A 22,621-nucleotide genomic window follows, 5' to 3' on the forward strand; every position below is an offset into this window, starting at 1 on the left:
GAAGTCCCCTGAGACGGGGCCGAGGAGGAACTGGTTCTCTCCATCATCCTCCGTCACTGAGTACGTGATAGGCGTGAGACTCTCCGGCGGGACCGCCACCTTTCCCACCACTGTCCCTGTCAACACAGTGAGGCATTAACAGCTGACCTCATAACCGTACACGTGAATGGACGTTTATTATCCTCAATACAATGTCGGAAATGCTGCACTCAAAATATAATATGTTACTGTAACACAACTGCGTTTGATTCAGCGTATGAGAGCTCAATCAAACAGGCACTCCAGTTTATACAGAAAATATAAGGATCAGGAGACATGGAAAAAAACACAACTTGAATTTCATTTTTCATGTAAAACAAAATGAGTAAGTAGTTAAAACAAAGAACAATCTTGCTTGATCAACATAAACTCATTATGCAAAAAAGTTCTCTTTTAAAAGAAACAACTGGTAGAATATTTTACGTGTGTGTTAAATCTCCTCGTCCTGCTAATAGGGACTGTTAATACTAATAATTGGACTCACTGAGTGGAGTGCTTATGACAACGTCAGCAAACCATCAGCATTAATGTGGCGTGAAGCTGTTTTCGTGTCACTGGAAGTGAGCTGACTGCTACCAACTGAGCATCAAAGCCATGCTGTCGCAAATAAAACGTGCATGCTGAACACTGTGAAATGGCACAATCAGAGCATGTGGAGTCTTTCATTTCACACCCGGTATCATCATTTCAAAAGGTTTCATGGGATTGAAAAAAAAATATAATTACTTTTGGACCTTGTACAAAATAAAGGCAAAATCCAGAGGTGTCCAAACAAAATGTGTGTTCAAATGTTATAATGGTGTGGTTTTACTGGTCTGGGTCACTGGAGGTCAAAATGTCCTTTATGTGGTCATTGAACCACAATAGCTTTGACAAGCAGGCTAAACTAAATACAACGGAGAACTCAATGAGCGGGACAGATTACCAACACTCTTTGTTTGAAGAAGTAACCGATTGCCTGCGAGTAAGAAACAAGTGAAATCATGCCGTGCACTTCTCAAGACAGACTCAAAAGTTGACTTGTGTGTCGACTGGAGAGTGAAGAGGACAGACCTGGTACTGTGTCTTCTTTCACTTGAAATGAATGAACAGCTTTGGAGAGAGCCATCTGTGTGCGCCATCTGCTCTGAGAGAGCGGGCCGGCGGCTCCACGCCTCATCGCAGCATCAGCAGACGTATGACACCCTGTCATCCCCCCGTCCCCGCTCACATTCATACCCACCTCACAAGAGGACGCAATACCCAGCCCCTGGAGAAAGAGACTATGAAGTTTAACATGCAAACAAATGTTATATGTAAAAAAAAAAGATGCATGCATGTACATTTGAAGCGACTTACAATGAAGTAAAACAGGACAGATGCACGGTTTCTCCTATGTCCGGCAGCGTCCATGACAAAGATCAGTCCTTCACTGCCTCATTCTTGATCACGATCACAAAATCAGACAAACTCACATCCATAGTAAACGGACTGACGGGTGGAGGCTGCACAGTGTTACCTCCACATGGGAACGCTGTATCCATAGAGATCACTCAGTCTCCTCCATTTGTAATCCTGACTGACACGCCTCTTTGACATCGCTCCATACAAATCCTGCTGCGAGATGAAAAACAATCAAAGGCGATGTTGCTACATCAGAAAATGAATGCGAGTTTTGTCCATTAAAAAGAGCTGCAGCGGTCCATCCTGCTGCGCTTGGCTGGATCAACCTGTTTTGGAGTTTGCTCTTGAGGTTGATTCCCCCGTGCAGGCATGAAATCGACTCTGTTGCCTGAAGAAAGGTGGCCCCGGGGGGGCTTTCTTGTTACATGTCAGCTGGGGGTTTCATTCAGAGACTGTAAGGCATTCATTCAGTGGGGGGGGGGGGGGGGGGGGGGGGGTTGTTTGGTCTGACTCATTATAAAGAGAGCTGACAAAACATGCAGTTGCAAAGTTACAACTCAATCTAGATTTTTAGCTTCCAAACAAAGTTAGGATTAACAATTTAAAGCCTGAATCATTAAATGATTCAGGCAATAAAATGTTTTCTTTTTTTGTTTTTAAACTGAAGTGTTTTATTGAACCTTCTGACAAATGAAATATCTGCTTTGTCTATATCCTGGACATTTGTCCAATTTGTTTGTCTTAAACAAAACCATTTTTTTTTCTCCATCAAACTTTCCTTTCAAAAATGTCCCTTGTCATTTCAAACCCAAAATAAATTTCTTTGATTCCTCTTAACAGGAATTTTTTTTCCACTTAATTTTATTTATTTATTTTTTTCATACACTTAAAAAAAGAATTATAACTTTTATAAGGATTATGCTGTCCAAGAGCAAAGGAGACTCAATAATGTGGAATTTTGATGAAAAATATGATTTAACCAGATACTCTGTCTAATATTCAGAATTGAAATTTCTCTCCCTATAATTTACTGATTTATTCATCAACAGCTACGCGTACATTACTATTCAGTAATATTTTGAGATCCTTGTATTTTTGTGAGTATTTGTTTTCTGCAGGAAAAGTCATGGATAAGAACAAAATACACCGTGTAATGAAATTTGCAACTTTTCCAGACATACGGTTTGAAACTGCTGGCATGTGGGCTTGTAAAGTGGATCGTCTCCTACTTCTGTTATGAGACGATTGGACGATTTGTTGGACGATTTAAAGAATGAAAAATAACTAGAAAGAAGTAAAAATGAGATGGACAGATCAAAAAAGAAGCCGGAGGACATGTGTGTGATTGACATTTAGGAACGGAGACTCTTGCATGCTGGTTTTGGTCGACGTGCTGCACGTTTGACACCCCAGCATTAAGAATTGTACCTTGAAGAAAAGATTTCAGATCTCTCTCCCACCTCTGGCGTCATCGTAAATTTCACATCATTCTCTCACGTCTCTTGTTGTGTAAAAGCACCTGGAGGAGAAGCGCTTTCTGAAGGGAGACCATTGTGGTGCCGCTCATGACAACAAACACTCCTGATTAGTGAAGAGACTTTTTGTCCGGCCCTGCTGAGAAAAGTCTGATCAAATGGACACGTGAACCCCCGTTCAGTGACCGTGACTGTGAGACTGTGTCCGATTACACAGAAGGAGAACTGAAGCTCAGCGAGGGACCACAGGAGGTCGACTGAAGCGGGAAAAGAATAGAAAACACTCAAGAATCTACTTTCTTGGCTCTTTGTTGCACATGTTTTGGACTTGCTCGAAACTGCATTTCTTTTGGAATAGTATATTCCAGGTCCTCTCCAAGACATGCGGTAAGACATTGACCCCTTGCCCATTTATGGCAATCTTTGGAGTGAGCTCAAATCCACAATTGACCAAGGCCCAGGCTAGTCTGGTTGCTTTCTGTACACTTATGGCTCGAAGGAGGATATTGCTGGGTTGGAAGGATGCAGAGCCACCTGTATTTAGACTTTGGGTCAGTGATGTCATGTATTACACACAGCTGGAAAAAATCAGATACACAACAAAAGGCTCAGTTAAAAAATTTCACGACGTTTGGGACCCTTTCCTTGCCTATTTCCAAAAGATGGATGCAGTTGAAATTGTATAGCTGTAAACTAATCATTTGTAAGGAAAGCCTACTGTAGATTAGTCAATTACACAACATCTTTGTGTGCATTCTGAGGTATTTCATTGGCAGTGATTATTGACAGTATTATTATTGTATTTGTGTTTCCTTTCAACCTGTCTGGCTTGTTACTTGTTATATGTTGACTGTGGGGTTCGGGGAGGGAAGAAAAGTGGGAAAAACTATTGGTGATTTCCAATGTAATATTGTTTAACTGAATCTTGAATAAACAAACCTTGTTTAAAAAAAAAGAAAAAGAATCTACTTTCTTTTTTTAGTGCAGCCAAAAATAAATGTGTCATGGTTGATTTTATGTCCGGGGTTCAGGTCAGTGAGTCTCAGTCTTACATGAAGAGAGACTTTAGACTCTAAAGTTTAGAGTCAGCATCAAGATAGACTGACAATTACACAATCACATTGCTTGCAAAATAAACAGATATAATGAACAGAGATATTTCACTATTTCTCCAAAAATAATCTCATGAATAGACTTTTAGAGCTGTTATGAATTATAACACTGATGTGTCATTAATATGTATATATTTCAAATGTTTTCACTAAATAGAAGTCACTTATTCAAGGAGTATTCCTCCTTTTTTCTCTGTTTCATGTTAAAATAAATGCAACTTTCTCGGCAGAATAAAGTCTATACACACACACACACACATACTATAAAGTGTGAGAGTCCTCATAGGGTTATGAATAAAATTAAACCATTTCCATAACTTTAAATGTATGTTTGAAAAATAAATGTGTTACCTGTTCCAAGTTCTTTGAAAACATGAATTGTTACTGAATATTCCAACAATCCACACTGTAATTAAAAACAGTCCCAACGTGTTCAGGCTTGAATGGCTGAGTGTTTTACTATTCAAAGGAAGAAATTAATTAGGACGTGATTGATATTTTAAATGACTAATGAAGCCATTTGATTTCTCTCTCACTTCCACTGATCCATGACCGTCTGTGGGACGGACTAAACCATTATGAGGTAAGGGTAGATGCAATCTTTGTCGGGTTATCGAATGTTTTGTGTTGTGTGTAATTATAATTGACACGGGTCATTTCAGTTCAATATGTTTAAGATGATTTTACTTCCTGAAATGACTCATTCATGTGGACAGTTCCCTGTTTACCCAGAAAAGGGACATCTTGTCAGTCCAGCCCTTACCGAGAGCTCTGCATTGCTTCTGTCCTACAATTTCTCATTCACAAAAATGTTTGAAATGAGATCTTAAAAATGTATAGGTAGTGTTATGGGTACACTGCTCATGTTCAAACACAAGGCCTGCATTTGTCCATATTTTAAAATGTGAAAATATATCCATCAGGTGTACCAACTATTGGAATAGTTCATCGTGTTTGATATGAGATCAAATTCAAGACCATCAGATTATATTGGTTTTTACATGATTGAAGTTATTCATTTTACATCAAAACTATCTTTTATTAAGCTCAAGTAATCTGTTGAGCATTAAAGGGTTCATTTACATGTCTGAGCATCAACTTTATGAAGTCTTGCAGGTTATTGTGAGATTTACATTCATCTGTAACTCGTGACTGCAGTGGACAATGTACTTCATCATGGCGCCCCCTTCTGGATTAATATAGTATACAAGGTCAGAAAAACATCAGACTTTACAGATAATCAGTTTGCGTGCTCTCTCTGGGCGTGTTTGTTTCTCCATGTACTCTGGTTTTATGTCAACAGGCCACATACAAACTCGAGATGAATTGGTGCCCATTAATATCTTTGCCCTGATGACTTATTCATTCATACATGCGGTGAAAATAAGAAACTCGACAACTTCTTTAAAAAAAAGAAAGACGACCTTTATTGAAGACATTCTTGAATGCCGACAGCTGCATTTGATATTAGAGTGGTATTCAAAGAACAATGAAAAGACATCGGGACAGCACATAAAAAAATATTTCCCAAATAAAGAAAAGTACACTACCTACTCAGAAATCTCATTTGTGAGTTGAAACACCTAATAACTAGTTACTTTTTTTTTTCGTTTTCTTAAACCAATTTGTAGTCCTCCTAAGTTGTTTAATATTTATGGCAGGGATAAAGAACTACCACTAGAAAATCTCAAACGTAAGATATGTAGTGTTAACTTTACAAAAAAGCAGAATAACACTGTACATCTTAAAAACATTAAATATACACATGTTCTTATTCAATCAGATTTCTGCTTCAGGATGGTGAATTGAGTATTTTTTTTTCTTTTTTTCCAGATTATATGGCATAAACAAAACATCAGGTCCCGCCCCTATGTGGGCTACTCATCATCATCATCGTCATCGTCATCTTCCTCCTCGTCCTCATCCTCGTCGTCGTCATCGTCGGCTGGAGCGGCGGCTGACGCGGAATCCACTGTGCCCTTTGTGCGGTACAGCGAGAGCTCCTGTGGAGACACGTCAGGATGAAGAGACGCGACTCGCGCAGGTAAACAAGCCCCGGCGTATAAAAAACCCCCTTCACAACGTTCACCTTGTCATATTTATCTTTCATCTTGGCAGCGTTCTTCTCATATGGCTGCTTCTCTTCTGGTGTCAAGCCGTTCCACATCTCTCCCAGCTTCTTGGCAGTGTCCCCGATGGAGAGCCCAGGGTGATCTACCTTGATCTTGGGGCGACGGTCTCCACAGAAGAGGAAGAACGCAGACCTGCCGAGGAGGAGGGGGGAACGTCGCGATGAGAAATCCGTCACGACACCCGGAGGGAAACGTGACGGTGGTACTTACGGCGGTCTCTTTGGCGCGTTGGGGTCCTTGAAGCGCTTCTTCTTTTGGCCCTTGGGGGGAATGTAGTTCTTCATTTCCCTTTCGTAACGCCCCTTGTCCGTTTTTGCCAGGTCTTCAAACTTGCCCTTCTCCTTCTGAGACATCGTCTACATCGGGGGGAAATAGGGCCGATTAAAAAAAAAAAAGAAAAAAAAAAAGAATGTTTCTCCAACAAACTAAACAAGAGGTTTTTTTAAATGATCAATTATTCCCATTTTAAGTCATTCCTTGACTGTACAAAAAGATACAAATATATCAACAAAACTACTCAGAAATAGCTTTTCAAATACAAAAAAAACCAAGAGTTTGGTCAGTAAATTATGAAAAATGTATAATTGGATTCTGTGTTCGATCAAACACTAACAGCACGACAAACCAAAACACCAACTCAATCCGTTGTAATCCTGGAGGATTTCTGACCATCAAAAGGTGTAAAATAGACATTTAAAAATCAGACAATAAGAAGAATTCAGATCACCTTCCACCGCTCAGAGCATTTCTTGGAGAACTCTGAAAAGTTGACAGAGGCTCCTGGGTGTTTCTTCTTGTGCTCCTCTCTGCATGTTTGCACAAAGAAGGCATACGAGGACATTTTGCCCCTTGGCTTTCTTGGATCCTTGCCCATCTTTCCCATCTTGGCTCACTAAACAGGACAGACACGTATAAAAAAGAAAAAAAGAAAAAAGAAAACTCATTAAATGAAAGCGCACGCACATACATTCATTCTAAATATGCCGTTAATATCCAAATATCCCATCAGCACAAATGGCCTGCTTCCTTGCGTTGTCAGTCCCCTCTATTGTTTCAAGCTGGAGGTGGGAGGAGGGTGTCTGGCTTGACTGATGAGCCATTGTAAAAAGAGGCCAACATGACGCTTCTAATCACAACTACAATCAGCTAAACATCCATTCCCCGACAAACACGCTTATCGTAATGGCAGCGAGGAGAAGAAAACAGGACATAGAGTCCAAGTGTGTCGTAACGTTGGCATCCCCGGTGATCTAACGTGTTAATCCAGCCGGTTTGAGGGCGACCACATTAGCATTAGCTTCCGCCTTCTTTGATTGTTGGCCGTTAGCATTGTAGCTCAGCTGCTCGCTTTGTGTCAACGCGCCGAAGTTGGCCTCCGACTCATTGGCTTTCATAGGCGACTTAAACTTGGGAACAAATGTGTTTTCACGCCGATTAAGACGTTTAATTTACAAGCACAATATTTCCCCAAACCAACGGAAGCCATGTGCAACAATGGTAGAATTTACTGAAAATGGTCGAGAAAAACCAATTACAAGGCCAGTTTTGTCATGTCAAATTTCCCCCGAATTAAAACATGTTAACATAAACGCATCTTATTATTCAAGAAAGAAGCAGTCGTAATATTAATAATTGCCCTGGGGCACCACGTTGATGTTTAACATTTAGAAACTAAAAAAGGGAACGTAGACGCGTTAAAATGACAACTCATTGGCAGTAAATGCAAATATCCTCACGTGAGAGTGATCGTGTACCTTTCTACATATTTAATTAGGGATCATAATTAGAAACTGGGAGAGTCCGCTAGAGAAAACAAGTTCACCACTCCCTTGTAAAAGTCAAGTGGGTCAATCGTTTTATATAAACAACCCCCCCAAAAAACACAATTTGTATCGAGATTGAAAAATATAACAAAAAACAAATCTTTGTGATTGAAATCAAGGCAACTTTGCGTTAAAGTGTCGAGTTGCAGCCCGACTTCAAGCGTCTTTGTGTCTTCTCGCGACTCGCCGTTAGCTCGAGGCTAACACGGGCTCATCTCATGAGATTATTAAAATGGCAGATTAGCCTGCTAACAATGGCTAGCAGGCTTTTTGAACACACCCCCCGCCCTGCCTCTCCGGCGACCATCTGCATTATGTAACAAAAAAAAAAAAAAGCGGCCAGTTTCTGATAAATCCGAACAATCCGATATTAAAGTGGCCGGTAAAATGGGAGATGTTAATGAGGAGCCGTGAACGGGATCACCCGCCCGCCGGTGCACCGCCTCCGCTGCACTCAGCGGCCGTTACCGACGTTCAAGCTGCGGCTAGCCCCGTTAGCATCCTGCTAAGCAGCACAGTCACTCCGAGCGGCCATCGTGAGCTCAGCGAGCTAACGCAGCGGGGTGGTGGCGTTAAGTTTTCACACCGCTGTTTACCGGGAACAAAATCGTTTTCTTTGCAAAAGTCTAGGTTTATTTTTTTTAACGCGTTGGTTTTATTATTACCGTCATTATTATTATTTTAGGATCATTTCAGGTCGACAACAGCTAAATATTAGCACCTTGACGGCGTGTTAGCGTCCTCTCCAGCCCCGGTAATGTAACAAAACCAGTAACGGAGGTCGTGTTAACCAACCGAGCTAAACGCATGGACGCCACTGGTTCGTTCATCCGCGGTCGTTTCGCCACGGAGGTAAGGTAAATGGAGCTTACCCTTATAGCGCTCTGCCAGGCCAGCGGTACGTCTCAGACAATGGGGGCCGATGAGCTCCGTCAGTGTTACGCGCTCTTTCGGCTCTGGTGGACAGTCTGTGTTTATGGTGCGTGCGGAGCTCCGGCAGGCGGACATTGGCTGGCGCCAACTGTTCGGCGCGCGGCTCCCATTGGACGCGCGCGGTCCGCGGCACCCGCCGCTCACGCGGTTGGTCGTGGGAAACGTCGACGAGGCGGTGGCGCTAAACTTAAATAACCGTTCGCGCCTGTCCCCACTCAAGCTCCGACTATAAACAACACTGATACTGAGTGTGGAGGAATGTACGAGACCCGACGCGTACTCGAGTAAAGCTACTGACTGTCACACTGATTACTGATTACACTGTACTCGATTACAAGTAAAAATACTGCCGGTAACATTGCAACTCAACTCAACATACTCTTCTCAAATCTTGCACGTTACAATAAAGCACATATGCATAGATGCATTACTTTATGCTTGGAATATGAGCAGAATGCGTTATGTCTTACAGTAATACATTAATGTATTACAATTAACATTAAAAGTACAAGCAAAATAAATGTTGACATATTCTCAATTAAAATGACTCTTCTTAAAGAACTACTCAAAGCAGGAGTTGCTTTGTTAAAATTATGAAAGTGCACATATTTATATCGATAAATTGAGTATCTATAGATCATTACAATATAGTCACAATTACAATGAAGCACATATACATAGATACAGTAATTACTGATAGATAAATAAACATTTAACTACTTTATGCTTGAAATATGAGTAGAATACAAAAACAATACATTATTGTGTGAAAGTAAACATAAAAATGACAATAATTTGTAAGACAGGCTTGAAAAGGTACTCTTCTTAAAAACTCAAAACAGGATGAAATGATTTCAAATGATTTCAGATTAACATTCCTTTAGATTTTTTTAATACATAAATACATTATTTCCACAATTACAATAAAGCACATTTTCAGAGATTAATTACTGATTGATCAAGTAATTCAGTAGTATACAATATTTTAAAGGGTGAAATATAATATACAAAAATGTAAACAATAACACTGACGTGAGTTTGACAGGGCACAAACATGACTAATTGCAGAACAATGAAATGAAGGGACAAATAATTCAATGTAACTTTCTGAGCGAAAAGCTAGGCAGCATCAGCATGTACTCAAGTACAACTGTTACATTACACAAATTGTACTTAATTATATGAAAAAATATATTATATGCTTATGTAAAAGTATGATCTAATAGTATGAATTACATTGTGAAGAGCAAGTGCATTTTTATAGCTGTATAAATGCAATACTTGGAGAAGAACAGGAAATCCCTAAACTGCATAAACAGTCTTCGTATATTGATATAAATATGTGAATGAACAAATGTCATTAATAAACAGGTGCCTTTTAAGACACAAAAAACCTGTTTGATTTATAAGTTTCTTACAGAAGCATAGGGGGAAGAAATCCTAAAAATTTGCACCTGACAGGGAGACTTTCTGTACTTTTGCCATTCAGTGCATTCAATACCATTTACCTGCCTGAAATATCTCAGCACATTTCTCCGAAATGCCACTTTGTTGTTTTGGTGTATAAAGAAGTAATAACACGAAACAGGGTTTATCTCTCTTCAACTAACATCAATGCATAATAAAATATGTTTGTATTATTCAAATTCAAGTCGTGTTCCACATATGACTGTTTTTAAAGCAGCAAATTAAACCACAGAATGACATACTGGAAAATTGTTTCTATTTTAATGACAAATACAAAAAAAAATACTATATATTTACAATACTGTGATATAATCACGTGGCTTCAAAATAAATAAAATGCAACTATGTGTAAATCCCAAGAGAACATAAGCAACATACCAGATGTTAATTTGATATGTTGACCATTTACTTGTTAACATTGTGCACTTTAAAAGTTACATGTTTGTCATCTGTGATGATTGACTTTCAATATGGTTGTGTGTTTTTTAATCACTATTTATTGACTTTATGATTTTACTTTAGAATTATTTTTAGATTATACACACTGAGCTCACTCATTACACTCAAAATAGTTGATCGTTGTTTAAAACAATTAAAAGAGGCAAATACTGATTTAGTGGTTTGTGGTGAGAACATAGAAAGGCTGATTGGCTTTTAAATGTTCATTTTATGATACATTAATACAGGTTATAGTTTTGTTTTTTGTCTTTGGTGCTGTACTCATGAAAGTACTTTGGACTGTATTTGAATGATTTATCAAAAGTTCAACTACAAAAGTTATTATTATTATTATTATTATTATTATTATTATTATTATCACCACCATCATCATCCTCATCATTATTATTATTATTATGATTATTATTCGTAGTAGTAGTAGTAGTAGTAGTAGTTATTATCTGTTACCTTTTTTATGTTTGTTGTTTGTTTGTGTTAGTTTATCTTTGTTTTTGTTATGTGCCAACATGTCCGAAATAAACTAAACTAAACTAAAAAAGTGAGAATTGTGCAGGAACGTTATTTCCAATCTGTATTACCATGAGTGCACATCATGTTTTGTATAAATGTTTTTTTTCCCCCGCAATATTATTTGTAGCATCGATAAACACTGTGCTGCAGGTTTTGGTTTCTCTTTGTTCAATTCTTTGGGAATTAAGAATACCGAGCCTAAAAAGTCTTCTGTTAAACTGAACTCGCACGCAATACTTCTGGAAATGCATTTAGTTACTGCCCATCTTGTGCAGCAGGTATAAATAAGACATCTGTGTCAATGTTAAATTTTTAATGCAACATCTCTCCTGCTGAGCAGCTTAGAATAGCCATTCAAATGTTGTAGGTCTCCATAACCACAGTGCCTGCAAACATCCTGCTGGGATTATCGCTGCCTCTCAAAAGATAAAGCTTCTAACAGTGAGACGCTGTAATTGTTGCGCTTCACTGGCATTAGGACCTGAAGCTGCAGGGGGCATGCTTCAACAAGTCATCCAGGCAATAAACTTGAATCTGAGAAGGGTTTCAGCTCATTGACGACGACTGTAACACAAGAGGGAGAAACTAAACAGGCATCTTCAATGGCAGCCAAAGGTAGGTTCAGACCAACGATATATCATAGTGAAAGGAAAACATTTGCTTTGCTACATTAGTGAATTTAACATTTTTGTTGACTTTATTATGTACATTTTTAAGTGATTTTTTTGGGCTACGCCATTTGCTGTGATACCCTTAATAGTTTTGTATTCAATATACAGAATCATGCTGTTATATTGTTTGGACTGTCAGAATAACATTTTATCCCATAATTCATCATTTGACAGTACTTTACACTGCATATCATTATAGGTGTATTATTTATTTATTTATATATTTATTTAAGCACGTTTATTAGGAGACCTATTGAAATCAATCTATCTATCTATCTATCTATCTATCTACCTATCTATCAGAGGGCAAACAGTGGCAGGATCCATATGAAACGTCTAACAGAAGACATTTTGTCTACCAGCCGAACTCGACTGCAGAGATGCTGCTGTGAGTTTCATTCATGGTTTGATAAATAGTCTCGCAGACTTGTGTAACTGCGTGTGTTTGTTGACGCATGTGCAGGCGCCCCGTGTCAACATCAATTATAGACTCCCACTCGCGGTCTGGACCTTTCAGTTCCACTGTGTACAATAAAGACTTTAGCTGGAGGCCCGCCTGTAAAGCTGAATGCATCCGCACAGGAACAGCCTCAGGACACCGGAGGAACAACCCACATCCCAGCCAGGTTGGTATTTCAGCAGTGTAAGCTCCAGTTTTGCTCAGGGCTGAATGCCATGCTTGACCTCTCACGGTTGTATTGTAACCTTTAAATCAAGACTTCTTTCTTCAAGGCTTTCCTGATGTGGAGGCTGCCGAGGGATGCGGCACGAGCCTCGCAGTATGTTGTGTTGCCCTGGAAATGTTCCCCATCTGACGTTGAAATCCATAAAGCCTTCACGGCGCAGTACTGCTCCACCTACAGACGGGACTTCTTAGGGTTGCCTCAAGGTTTGACAGGCTTGTTGGGTCAGGTCCACACATCGAGCCAAGTCCAAATCAAACCGCCGTGATGTTTATCTTCTGCAACTTATTTGGCAGGTTATGATGACGTGAATAAAACAGGAAGTCGAGCTGCAAACCTGCAGACCAGGCGGCACATTGTGACATCCTTCCCGGCTGACAGCGAGATGAAGGCCAGTTATCGGGGTTCAAAGCAAAAACCCGAACTGCAGAACAATCTTTTACAGCACAGCGGCAGCACGGGTCCAACCCCGCTCTGTCCTGGTATCGGTACGACACAGTAAAGGAGAAATCAAACGAAATGGTGATAAATACTGTTCAATACAAGCTTTGGCAACTCCCTTAGTCTAACTCATCTCTGTGTTTCCAGTCCCGAGTGTTGTTCAACGACACATCCACACGCAGCAGAAAGAATCTGATCTGACAACATACAACCGGTTTTGTGGAAAGAGAGTCAGTGGTGTCACATCGGTGATGAAGTCTCTGCTGCCCGAGGAGCTGCGGCAGCTCCACCAGCTGTTACCTGAGGAGGGTGAGCGCTGACACGTGTCTTCCAGTGTTTGGGCACGTGTACAACTTGCTCGTCCATTTACATGTAGCTTGAAAAACGGCTTATCTTCTGCTTCTTCTTTTTTTTTTTTCGTTTGCAGAAAAAAAGACTGTGAAAGTCATTTTGGGTAAGGATGTTTGTCCCACCACCAAAGGGAAGCTGGAGAAACTTCCAGCAGTAGTGTGCGGCTCTCGCTCACCGGAGCGCATATCAACCTGGCCGGGCCCTCTTTGACCCCGGCTTCTTTGATTAACAGTACGTTTGTTCACATGTGTCAGAGGATGCATATTAAGAGACCCTGTACAACAGTAATACAGCAGAATATGACTTACTGAAAAATAAATGTGATTGAATTATATTGTCATTCCATCTTTGTGTTGTAGGTTTTTCTTCTGTGTTGTGATAATTAAACAGCTGGCATGAAAAAAGCAAATTGTTTGCCTTTATGTTTCATCTCTTGCATCAATTGTTCTGTCTGCAGCTTGACAATATAAATCCTTCAGCACCGCCTCAGTGTCTTGTCTTTGTTGGTGTAATTCAAGAATTCTCTCAACAAGATCCAGTAATGACAACAAAAGACTGCATTTGGGATCGTCATTGAAACGACGCTGGCAGGGCAAGATATTGCTTGTTTCAATTGAGTGACAAAGCTATGAGTGTTTCCCTGAGCAGGGTCTTGTTTTGAGTTACGCAGTCGGGGTTGTCACTCTTGGTTTCTTAGTTACCACAGGGCCACCTGCTCCCCTCAGGTGTCATGCCGGAGAGAGTGTCAGGTAGACGGGTGTGAGATCTGTCTGATTGCTCAGTGACAGCAGGTCTAACTGAGGAAATGTTCAGCACTGGAGTCGGCTTTTTACACCTACGTCAGCCACGGAGAAGTAATGCCGCTCTGCAAAAAGGTTCGATCTTCTTCAGCTCCGGGAAGATTAGAAACCCAACATGTGACCAGGTAGTTTGCTGCCGTTTTTTGCTCTTCTGTTTGTGTTCAATGTTTTTTCCACTCCATCCGTTTATTACAATGTTTTTAGAACGCAAAGATTTTGAGTGTCTTGTTTAGGCGTAATGAGATGAAAAGTTGGGTCCACACGTTGTCTCATGGGTGTCACGTGTTCCTCTGTCTTGTTCACAAACTCTTTGCCGTTGTCATGGCGCTTGAGTCGCCGTCTGTAGGCAGCACACGGTAATTAGCCTGTAATGCAGGAAGTCTGGTCACCTGGGACACATAATCACAATCCCAAGATTATAATGTGCAAGTTCTACTGATGCTTCATGTGCCTGCAACTGGACTGACCCTAAACATATTAGCGAACGAAGCAAACTTTTTTTTAAGGTTCATTTCTCTTTAACCTGATACCTAAATCTATTATTAAATCAATTCATTGACTACAAATAGCTGCTACTGGGAACACATGCTCCATTGCACAGATTTATTAACACCACGTGAAGTGAAATTTAAGCAACGTTTGCTTCGTTATTAATAACATTACAACCCTACACCTGCAAAGGTGAACGGCTCTACTACTGTAAATATATTTACAGTAAATAATTGTTGCAAAATAATTATTGACATCATCTGGTTGGTCTTCGCAATGCTTCTTGAGTTGTCTTGAGTTTTGGTGCTCGTTGGAGCATCATGAACTTCATGGTCAGGGGACACTGTGAAGCAGTGGAAAACTCTTTATATGCTGCACGTGTTCTTTGTATAAGAATGGGAGGTCGTGTGACTGTTGAAATGTCAGTCATCATCCTTCTTTTTTCTAAACAACCATGTCCTACCGAGGGTTGTGGGGTGCTGGGCGTGATTTCATTTGACCGTGACTCTCACAGAGATCAACAGTCACACGCCCACATTCACACTTACAGGCAATATGGAGTGAATGTGTTTTTGGATTGTGGGAGAAAACCCACTCACAGCCAAATAGAACATGTAAATTCAATGTGAACTCAAACACGGACATTCTCGGTATGAAAAAAAAACAAGTCTTTATTTGTCACACATGCACACTGAAATTCCCCAAAGCAGCCACTGTGCATTGGCCAGGGAGCAGTTGGGAGTCAACTCCAGAGTGTTAACACTTTCATCTGGGATTTCAACCTGCAAACCTTCTAATTACAAGGTTGCTCCTCTAACCTCTTGACTTCTACTGCCCATGTCTCGATGGTTTGAATGCTAACCTGTACGCTACTGTGGATTATAAAGGGTATTGCAACTTATTTGATCATAAAATGTGACCCTCAACCATATGACATGTGGCACACATTGTGTGCCGTTTGACTACTGGAACACAGTCCTTCTTATGTACTTTGAATAGGAGCCAAAAAGTATTTATCCTCATCTATAGGGTGGACGTAACAAGTGGGACTTGGTTTTCTGGAAAAACCTATGCAATAGTAAAAACCAAAAGCATTTATACAGAAACAAATTATGCATTTGTCTTTCCTGCCTCACCCATATCAACATTATTTGAAAGAACCAGGCATGCTTTTGAGACTCAAGACTTGTCACATCTTCTAGTATCCTCTATGAACCGGATGGATCAAGGCAGAAGATCAAAAACCCTCGTGGGCTGACATGTCAGGGGGCGAAAGTCGACGATCTCTCTGCACCGAGGCGACTGGATGTCAGTGAGGACAACACAGAGCAGCATCCTGAGTGGCTGGTGCGAGAACTCCTGAAACAGAACAGGCGAAGACACTCTGTCAACCTCGGAGACAATCTTCTTGTCGTGAGGCAGCAGCGCCGCATCATCAGTTCAACTCAGAGCCTCAAGGTACACCTTTCACCATCTCCATCCAAACGTCAGGATAGAGGAGTCAAATCAAAGTGCAGCGCTCCATCTCTCCATACAACATCTGGACAGTTAATTGCTTTGAATTTTACCTCTCTCCTTGGGCCTGCCATTTTTTGTATAATCCCCACGTTTAGCCTGTAGATGTCACTAGAGAGCCGCAGTGCTCGACCTACCGGTTTACAGTCCCCCCCCCCTCATGCTTTTCTAAAGTGCTTTAACTCAACTGCAGCTGAGGCAGATCTCACCAGCAGCAGAATGAATGTGAGCTAATGCCAAAAGTGCCATTTTAAATCAAGTTGATGATCAATTTACTTGCAGCCTGACAGTGCAGCGGGCAGGACAATCTATCCGACAGCCTGTGGACGGCCATGTTTCAGGCCAAAGTAAAACAAACACAGTTGCTGAGCCAACTATTTAAAAGGTCCCGGGTACATTCAAATTCAAGCTTTCAAGCTGACAGGAATGATGGAATGATGGAATGGTGTAGGAGGTTTGGTGCAAATGCACCGGCTCGAGTTTGTGGGCCTCAGTTTCCGACGTCAGTCACAGTCTCCTGCTTAATGTAATGAGGAATGTGCCACAGAAGATTAGGCAGAAGAGGCTCAGGAGTTCAAAGTTATGCATCTCTAATAAAGGGATTTGGAAACAGTGGAGGTTACGTGAAAAGTTCCCGGTGCTTCCATCATTCTGACTGATTAAACAATTATCTCCCCAATTCAGCAGATACCTCGGGGAAACCTGTCCTCCAGTTACATCCTCCAGGAATTAGCCTGTTTATCCCCCTGTTATTTATTAATGATAGATCAAAGCGCCTCATGGATTCAGGACCAGTTGCTAGGAAACCGTGGAAAAATTGAAGAGAGGACGCTAAACCTAAAGACCACGGCCTGTCATCTGAACCCGGGCAGGCGTCTCAGAGACATGTCTGAGGTGGCCATTATTACTACTCATTAATAGTGAGCTGTGCAGCCCTCATTATGTGTGTTGAGACTACAATATTAACAATGATTCCTGTTTTTAGCACCCAGACTGTATGAACTGCCTGGTGAGTGGATTTGAGTGGACCCCAGTATATGGGAGGAATTAGATAGTTATTTTGTTACTGTTGTTGTTGTTGTTGTGCATTATGCTGATTGATTTTGATAATCCTGTCGACTCTCCAATGTATGAACCTGTCCACAATGAGATTGATGAGAAGATTTCCCTGGAGAGTCTCCAGAAACTAAAGGATTCGTTCGAGGTACAGTTTGAGTTTCATATTTCAAAGACATGCTGACAGTTCACTTATTCCTTCCTGTGATCGGACTATATTTTTCTTTATGAAGGAATTTGAGATGGCCGGCTTGAAATGCATTGATGTGAAGAAGTTTGGACGTATAGTGAAGAAGTGTTTGCCTAACACAGTAAGACAGTATGACATTTCTTTTCACAGCTTTCACGCTGATTTCATGATCTCTGCGTTATCGCCATCGCACCTTTGGTGCCATCAAGGATACACTTTGGCAATTACCCGATTCATTCACGAGAGCTTCATCCTTCATCTTCTGTTCTTCTGATTTTACAGAGCAATGCACAGATTCAAGGATTATTTAAGAAGATTGATTATTCAGGCCAGGGACAGATTTCATGGGTGAGATGAAATTGGTATTTGTTTCATATGGAGCATGCAGCCTTTTTGTTCATTGCCTCTGCCAAAGCGTTCTCCCATGTGTACGCGCACCGGGAATCAGCTTCATGAAATACTCAGACCACTGTGAAATGCAGCAATGTTATTTTTGTAAGTGGAAGATTTGTGGTGCAAGGTTAACTGGAACTGACCTTAACTCAGTAATTTGGGCTATTTCAGACACTCTCGTTCCAAGTGCACTGTGCACTGAAATGTTTGTCTTGTACTGACTCAAGGACAAGTAGTATCTTACTCACAGTCATAGACTTCATTTTCACATCATTTCACTTTGTTTCACCTTGATTGGAAAGTCATTGTTTTCAGGTTTTTATATACATTCATAATGTTTAAGCCCCATTTAAGGTCTTTGTTTTTAATTGGAAGGTGACAATGATCCTCCGCGTGTTACATAACTGTGCCGAATCTGAGCATTATTGCTTTCTGACACTCAGTAATGTGATGCAGGCGGAGTTCTGCACACACATGCTGCAGGAGTATAAAGAAAGGGAGGAAATCGAAAGGTGCCACAAACGAGTGGCCTTTATTCTGCCAGCCACGACGAACGCCTCGGGTCACGGCGTTCCCGTCGTCAACATCGACTTCTCCCATGATGGCGCCATTGTAACACTGAGGGAAGATGGCTTGGTTTGCCTTTGGACTCGTCAACTTAAGCCCCAGAGGACGAAACACATGTTTGTATGTCTGTTGACCCATAAACACTTGAATGCATTCAGAGCTTAGAATCACAGGTTGAGGAGACCTCGTTCACAGTGATCAGTGAAAATTAGGTACAGAACAGCTACAATTGACTGTAATTAAATGGAGGAGCTGTTATTAGTGCGATAAAAAAAAAAAGAAAAATGAATGATTTCATGTCAAATGCAAGGAGAAAAGGAGATTTATGTTTAGGATGTCATGACTCTATAGCTAAAATAAAATCCTAAATAATGAAAATACCTGACCAGATATCCTTTAAGTCCCACTTTACCAGCTTTTCATGAGTTCGTATAAAAATGGGAGGTGGGGACGCTCCAATAGGAAACTGCAATATTTCTGAGGACTCCCAGAGGCTAATGTGACACACCGGTAAACAATTTAACCACATTCGTGCATCTGACATCAGAAATAGTATTGACAAATGATGTACTGTTGTTAAAACAAAACATGTAGACTCGATTACCTTAATGTATACAGTTTTCTAATGACCAAAAATATAATTAATTTCTGTGCTGGACCAAAGTCTATTGCCAACATTTATGTTCCATCAGTGTGTTGGCTTCTGTGGTTGATGATAAGATTGTTTGTCATTTCTATAGATTTTCACAGGGCAACCTTGTTAGTTGTTGGTTTTTGCTGTAATGCTCATTCTTCTATCTGGTAGCTATATTGTCTGAGTTCCCAGAGAGAGAGGGAGTTGGTTGGTTGTTTGGTGCTTTTAGTGATTTGCTGTTTCAGTGAGTCTCCTTACAGCAACACATTCGACTCAGAAAGCATAACAAGTTGTGCAGTGGTCACGATGAAGGATGGATGAGGACATTAACATGAGTGCAGGCCTGTTTTTATTACATCGAACTTTCTTCACTTTCATTTAAATCGTCTAAATGTGCGGTTTTAAAATATGACTGTGTTTATATTGACAGAACGAAGGACCCGCAAATCGAAAATCAAAGTGGGCAAGTGATTTCATTGTGATGACTGAGTGCAACAAGCTGATGATTGGAACAGGGTAAAAATAAATGTTAAGAAACCCACGGGGTTATTTATTCAGCCCAGTAATTACTCAGTTAAACTGCAGGTCTCACAATGCGTTCTCATTATTTTGCAGAGACAGAGAGATCCAGCTGTATGAGCTTTCCACTTTGGACCCTCACTGCCAGATCAATGCCCTCGACACAGTACCTCTGACATTAAACTACAGGTGAGTAACGAAACAGCTTCCTCACATCAGGTTTAAAATCCCCCAGTAACTGATAAAACGTTTCTCCTCATAGCTACCTCGGACCTGACAGTTTCTGCATTCTGTACGGTGACACTGAAGTACGTTCTGTGGTTAAAACCTGATGTAATTACAAAAATGTTGGAAAAATATAAACTAGCAAAGGTAATTCCCATGCTTGTTGTTGCAGGGATGTGTGGCTATCATCTTAATTTCTTCTGTTGGAGATACCCTCAGGTAATATTACTCTTCAACATAGCTGTTGCACTTTAATTTAATTTGTTTATCTACTTCACTTGCACATAGATACAAAGACATTACATAGGTAGTATTGACATATTCTGCTCAGTAATAGTCTGGCAGTTCTGTAAAGTGATATTAGACTTTGATTTTTGTGTTACTGGAGAAACCCAATGTCGATGCTGAAGGAGACAAACGTTAACGTCCAATTAGAGCTCAGTGTCTTGTTTTTGTTTTTGTTTCCATTCTGCATGTTTCTGACAACTGAAGAACTTCAAAGACTGTTTTCTTGGAATGAGATACATTTCCATTGTGTACAAGTGATGTCTGAGCCAAATAACAGCAATTCCAAGAGAAAAAAAACCTCGTCAAAGCAAAGTTTTTACAATAACTGCAATATTGACACTCAGAAGCTTTCTACGATGCATATTCTTGCAAAAGATGAAAGTAACATCAACTCTTTTTTTTCACCCACACAATAACAGCTACACTAGTTGAGGAAGATCAAAATCATTATTTTCCATTCTTTTTTTTTTTTGTTCTTCTTAAAGGTCAAGGTTTATTTCTGGATTTTCATCCTCAGCTGTTGATTCATATCTGCAACAGGCCGCTGTTGCTCACTCATACACACACACACACACACACACACACAGAGTCAGGTTTTATCTTGTAATCTGTAATAGAATGGTCTCATAAGTGTTTTAGAAAAACATGACATTATAGACGATGGAAAGCTGATATGAACAGGACGAAGATAAAGAAAGAAACGTGTGTTCTTCCTAAATGAACCTGTTATTGTCGAAGCTTTATTTAAAGGTTTATTTACTGGGATTAACCCTGTGACACTTGTTTTCATGGTGCTCCCATCATTTCCCAACCCAGGGAGAAACAACACGTGTGAAAAGGAGAGTTATCAACCTAAATACAAACTATGACATTGAGCAAAAAATAGACTGTGGCCAAATGGACTAAAAGAAGAAACTGAATCTTGAGTGAGAGTATGATCAATGAAATAAGCTCACCAGTAGCTACTGAGTGTGAGCCAAGAACACAGAACATTGCACATGTGAAAGCAAGTCACATTTTGATGGGAAAAACTGATAGGAATGGCAAATGTTTACCTTTTTTTGAACTTTTGTGTCTCAGAAATAAACATGTCATTTGCATATGGTAAAAAGGTGAAAAACAGCACACATGTCTTGTCTATATATCTTAAAAAACAGAAAACAATATAATGTAATATGTGTAAAACAATTAGCTTGCATGTGACATTTTTGATATATTAGGCATCTGGCATATTGTAACTTGCACTAGTTTTGTATGCACAGTTTTATCAAACAAGCTGCCAAAGACGGCAAAACAATGTCATGTTTATGTTGACAAAAGACATTTGAAAGATTACATTTTTTTGTCATTTCAATTCAGTCGAGGAGGGCATCATGTGGGGGTAACGTCTGTTTTTTACAGATGATATTGTCAGCAGCATTACATGAGGGCCTCTATTATTCACTGAAATGGTTGACTGTTGCGTATGAAAGGGTTTGGATACTCAGCAGCACCTTCAAATTTGAATCTATGGTTCCCTCATTGAAAAGGATGGCATCTCATATCAGAGTTTCATTTATGAAAACCTGAAGTTGTGTTGATTTAAAACAAACCCCCCAAAAAATCAGTCTGTTTTTTTTTTTTTTTTACATTCAGCCCACAACATTACAAACACTGACAGATGAAGTCAATAACATTGAACCAAGTGAGGATTATGTTCTCAAGTTTGATCGAGGTAGGAGGTGAAAATTGGCAATTTGAAGGATTTGAACAACACTGAAAGGAGCGTAATTGTGATGGAGTGACAATTCAATCACAGCATTTCCAAAATGGAAGCTCTTGTAAGGTGTTATTTTCCCGCAGTGGTTCGTGGGCTGTTTTGGCTGCAAAATATGGAACGAAACATTATTAGACAATGATATTTTGGCTGATTAGTTTACAGTATATTGCTTCCAGAGCCTTGCACCCATATTATCTCGCTCTGTTCTGTCTTCAGCTGAATGTATAATCTTTCAATGTGTTTAGAATGAATCGATGTGTGTCTGACTTTAACTCATGGTATGTCTTTTCACGGGGGAATGCATACAGTTATTTTCAGGACAAAAGCCTGGCCATTCATGTGGAGGAAAATTGCATGTTTGTTTCCAGCTCCTGCCAGTCCTACTTAATATATATATTGTGTATATTTGCATGTATGTGAGACTGCATGCTTGATATAAGTTCCATCAATATCAAACGTGACTGTACATTCCCATCTCTGTTGTTTCAGATTATGGAATAAATTGCCCAAGGTGGACAACATACCCAACATAACTATGGACAACGCAGTGCTTTCTCCCAACGTGACATTTATCCGATGGAAGGTTCATCATGACTGGGTGACGCAGGTGACGCTTTGCATTTCCATGTTTATGGACAATCCCCCCAAAGAAACAGATGAAAGCTTTGGGAAATGACAACTTAAAACAGAAGCCGTTCAAAGTCCTG

At 40.2% G+C, this 22,621-nt stretch overlaps 3 protein-coding genes across 3 annotated transcripts in view; 2 read left to right on the plus strand and 1 right to left on the minus strand.

Moving 5' to 3' along the window:
* Positions 1-5,415: 5,415 nt before the first annotated feature.
* hmgb1b (high mobility group box 1b) lies at positions 5,416-8,957 on the minus strand. Its single transcript, XM_080512806.1, has 5 exons — positions 8,837-8,957; positions 6,869-7,033; positions 6,352-6,497; positions 6,099-6,273; positions 5,416-6,012 (listed from the first exon to the last, which is right to left on the minus strand). Exons 2-5 carry the CDS (start codon positions 7,022-7,024, stop codon positions 5,887-5,889), a joined length of 603 nt encoding a protein of 200 aa, XP_080368932.1. The 5' UTR covers positions 7,025-7,033; positions 8,837-8,957; the 3' UTR covers positions 5,416-5,886.
* On the plus strand, positions 8,772-13,689 carry tex26 (testis expressed 26; the record flags this gene model as incomplete). The annotated part of the gene is made up of 8 exons (XM_080505604.1): positions 8,772-8,816; positions 8,932-9,094; positions 12,308-12,392; positions 12,468-12,630; positions 12,737-12,893; positions 12,984-13,175; positions 13,276-13,437; positions 13,556-13,689. The coding sequence occupies 8 exons, from the start codon at positions 8,772-8,774 to the stop codon at positions 13,687-13,689; spliced, it is 1,101 nt and encodes a 366-aa protein (XP_080361730.1).
* A 911-nt stretch (positions 13,690-14,600) lies between these two features.
* The window catches only part of wdr95 (WD40 repeat domain 95), a gene marked incomplete at both ends in the record, with an annotated part of 32,747 nt that continues 24,726 nt past the window's right edge, over positions 14,601-22,621 (plus strand). Inside the window, 10 exons of the mRNA XM_080505618.1 lie at positions 14,601-14,635; positions 15,971-16,226; positions 17,573-17,650; positions 17,812-17,877; positions 18,379-18,558; positions 19,554-19,639; positions 19,739-19,831; positions 19,905-19,950; positions 20,040-20,086; positions 22,404-22,521. Of these exons, the coding sequence (XP_080361744.1) occupies positions 14,601-14,635; positions 15,971-16,226; positions 17,573-17,650; positions 17,812-17,877; positions 18,379-18,558; positions 19,554-19,639; positions 19,739-19,831; positions 19,905-19,950; positions 20,040-20,086; positions 22,404-22,521 (1,005 nt within the window). The remainder of the gene's footprint in view (positions 14,636-15,970; positions 16,227-17,572; positions 17,651-17,811; positions 17,878-18,378; positions 18,559-19,553; positions 19,640-19,738; positions 19,832-19,904; positions 19,951-20,039; positions 20,087-22,403; positions 22,522-22,621) is intronic.

This window comes from Blennius ocellaris (genome assembly GCF_963422515.1).
Source record: "Blennius ocellaris genome assembly, chromosome: 2".
Lineage (NCBI taxonomy): Eukaryota > Metazoa > Chordata > Actinopteri > Blenniiformes > Blenniidae > Blennius > Blennius ocellaris.

What these genes read in the sequence shown, in the direction of transcription:
- hmgb1b (XM_080512806.1), bottom strand. Translation starts at nt 7,024, where the DNA reads ATGGGAAAGATGGGCAAGGATCCAAGAAAGCCAAGGGGCAAAATGTCC. An exon ending in AATGCTCTGAGCGGTGGAAG is followed by an intron (nt 6,498 to 6,868) that starts GTGATCTGAATT and finishes CCCCCGATGTAG; the next exon opens with ACGATGTCTCAGAAGGAGAA. An exon ending in TGAAAGATAAATATGACAAG is followed by an intron (nt 6,013 to 6,098) that starts GTGAACGTTGTG and finishes GTGTCTCCACAG; the next exon opens with GAGCTCTCGCTGTACCGCAC.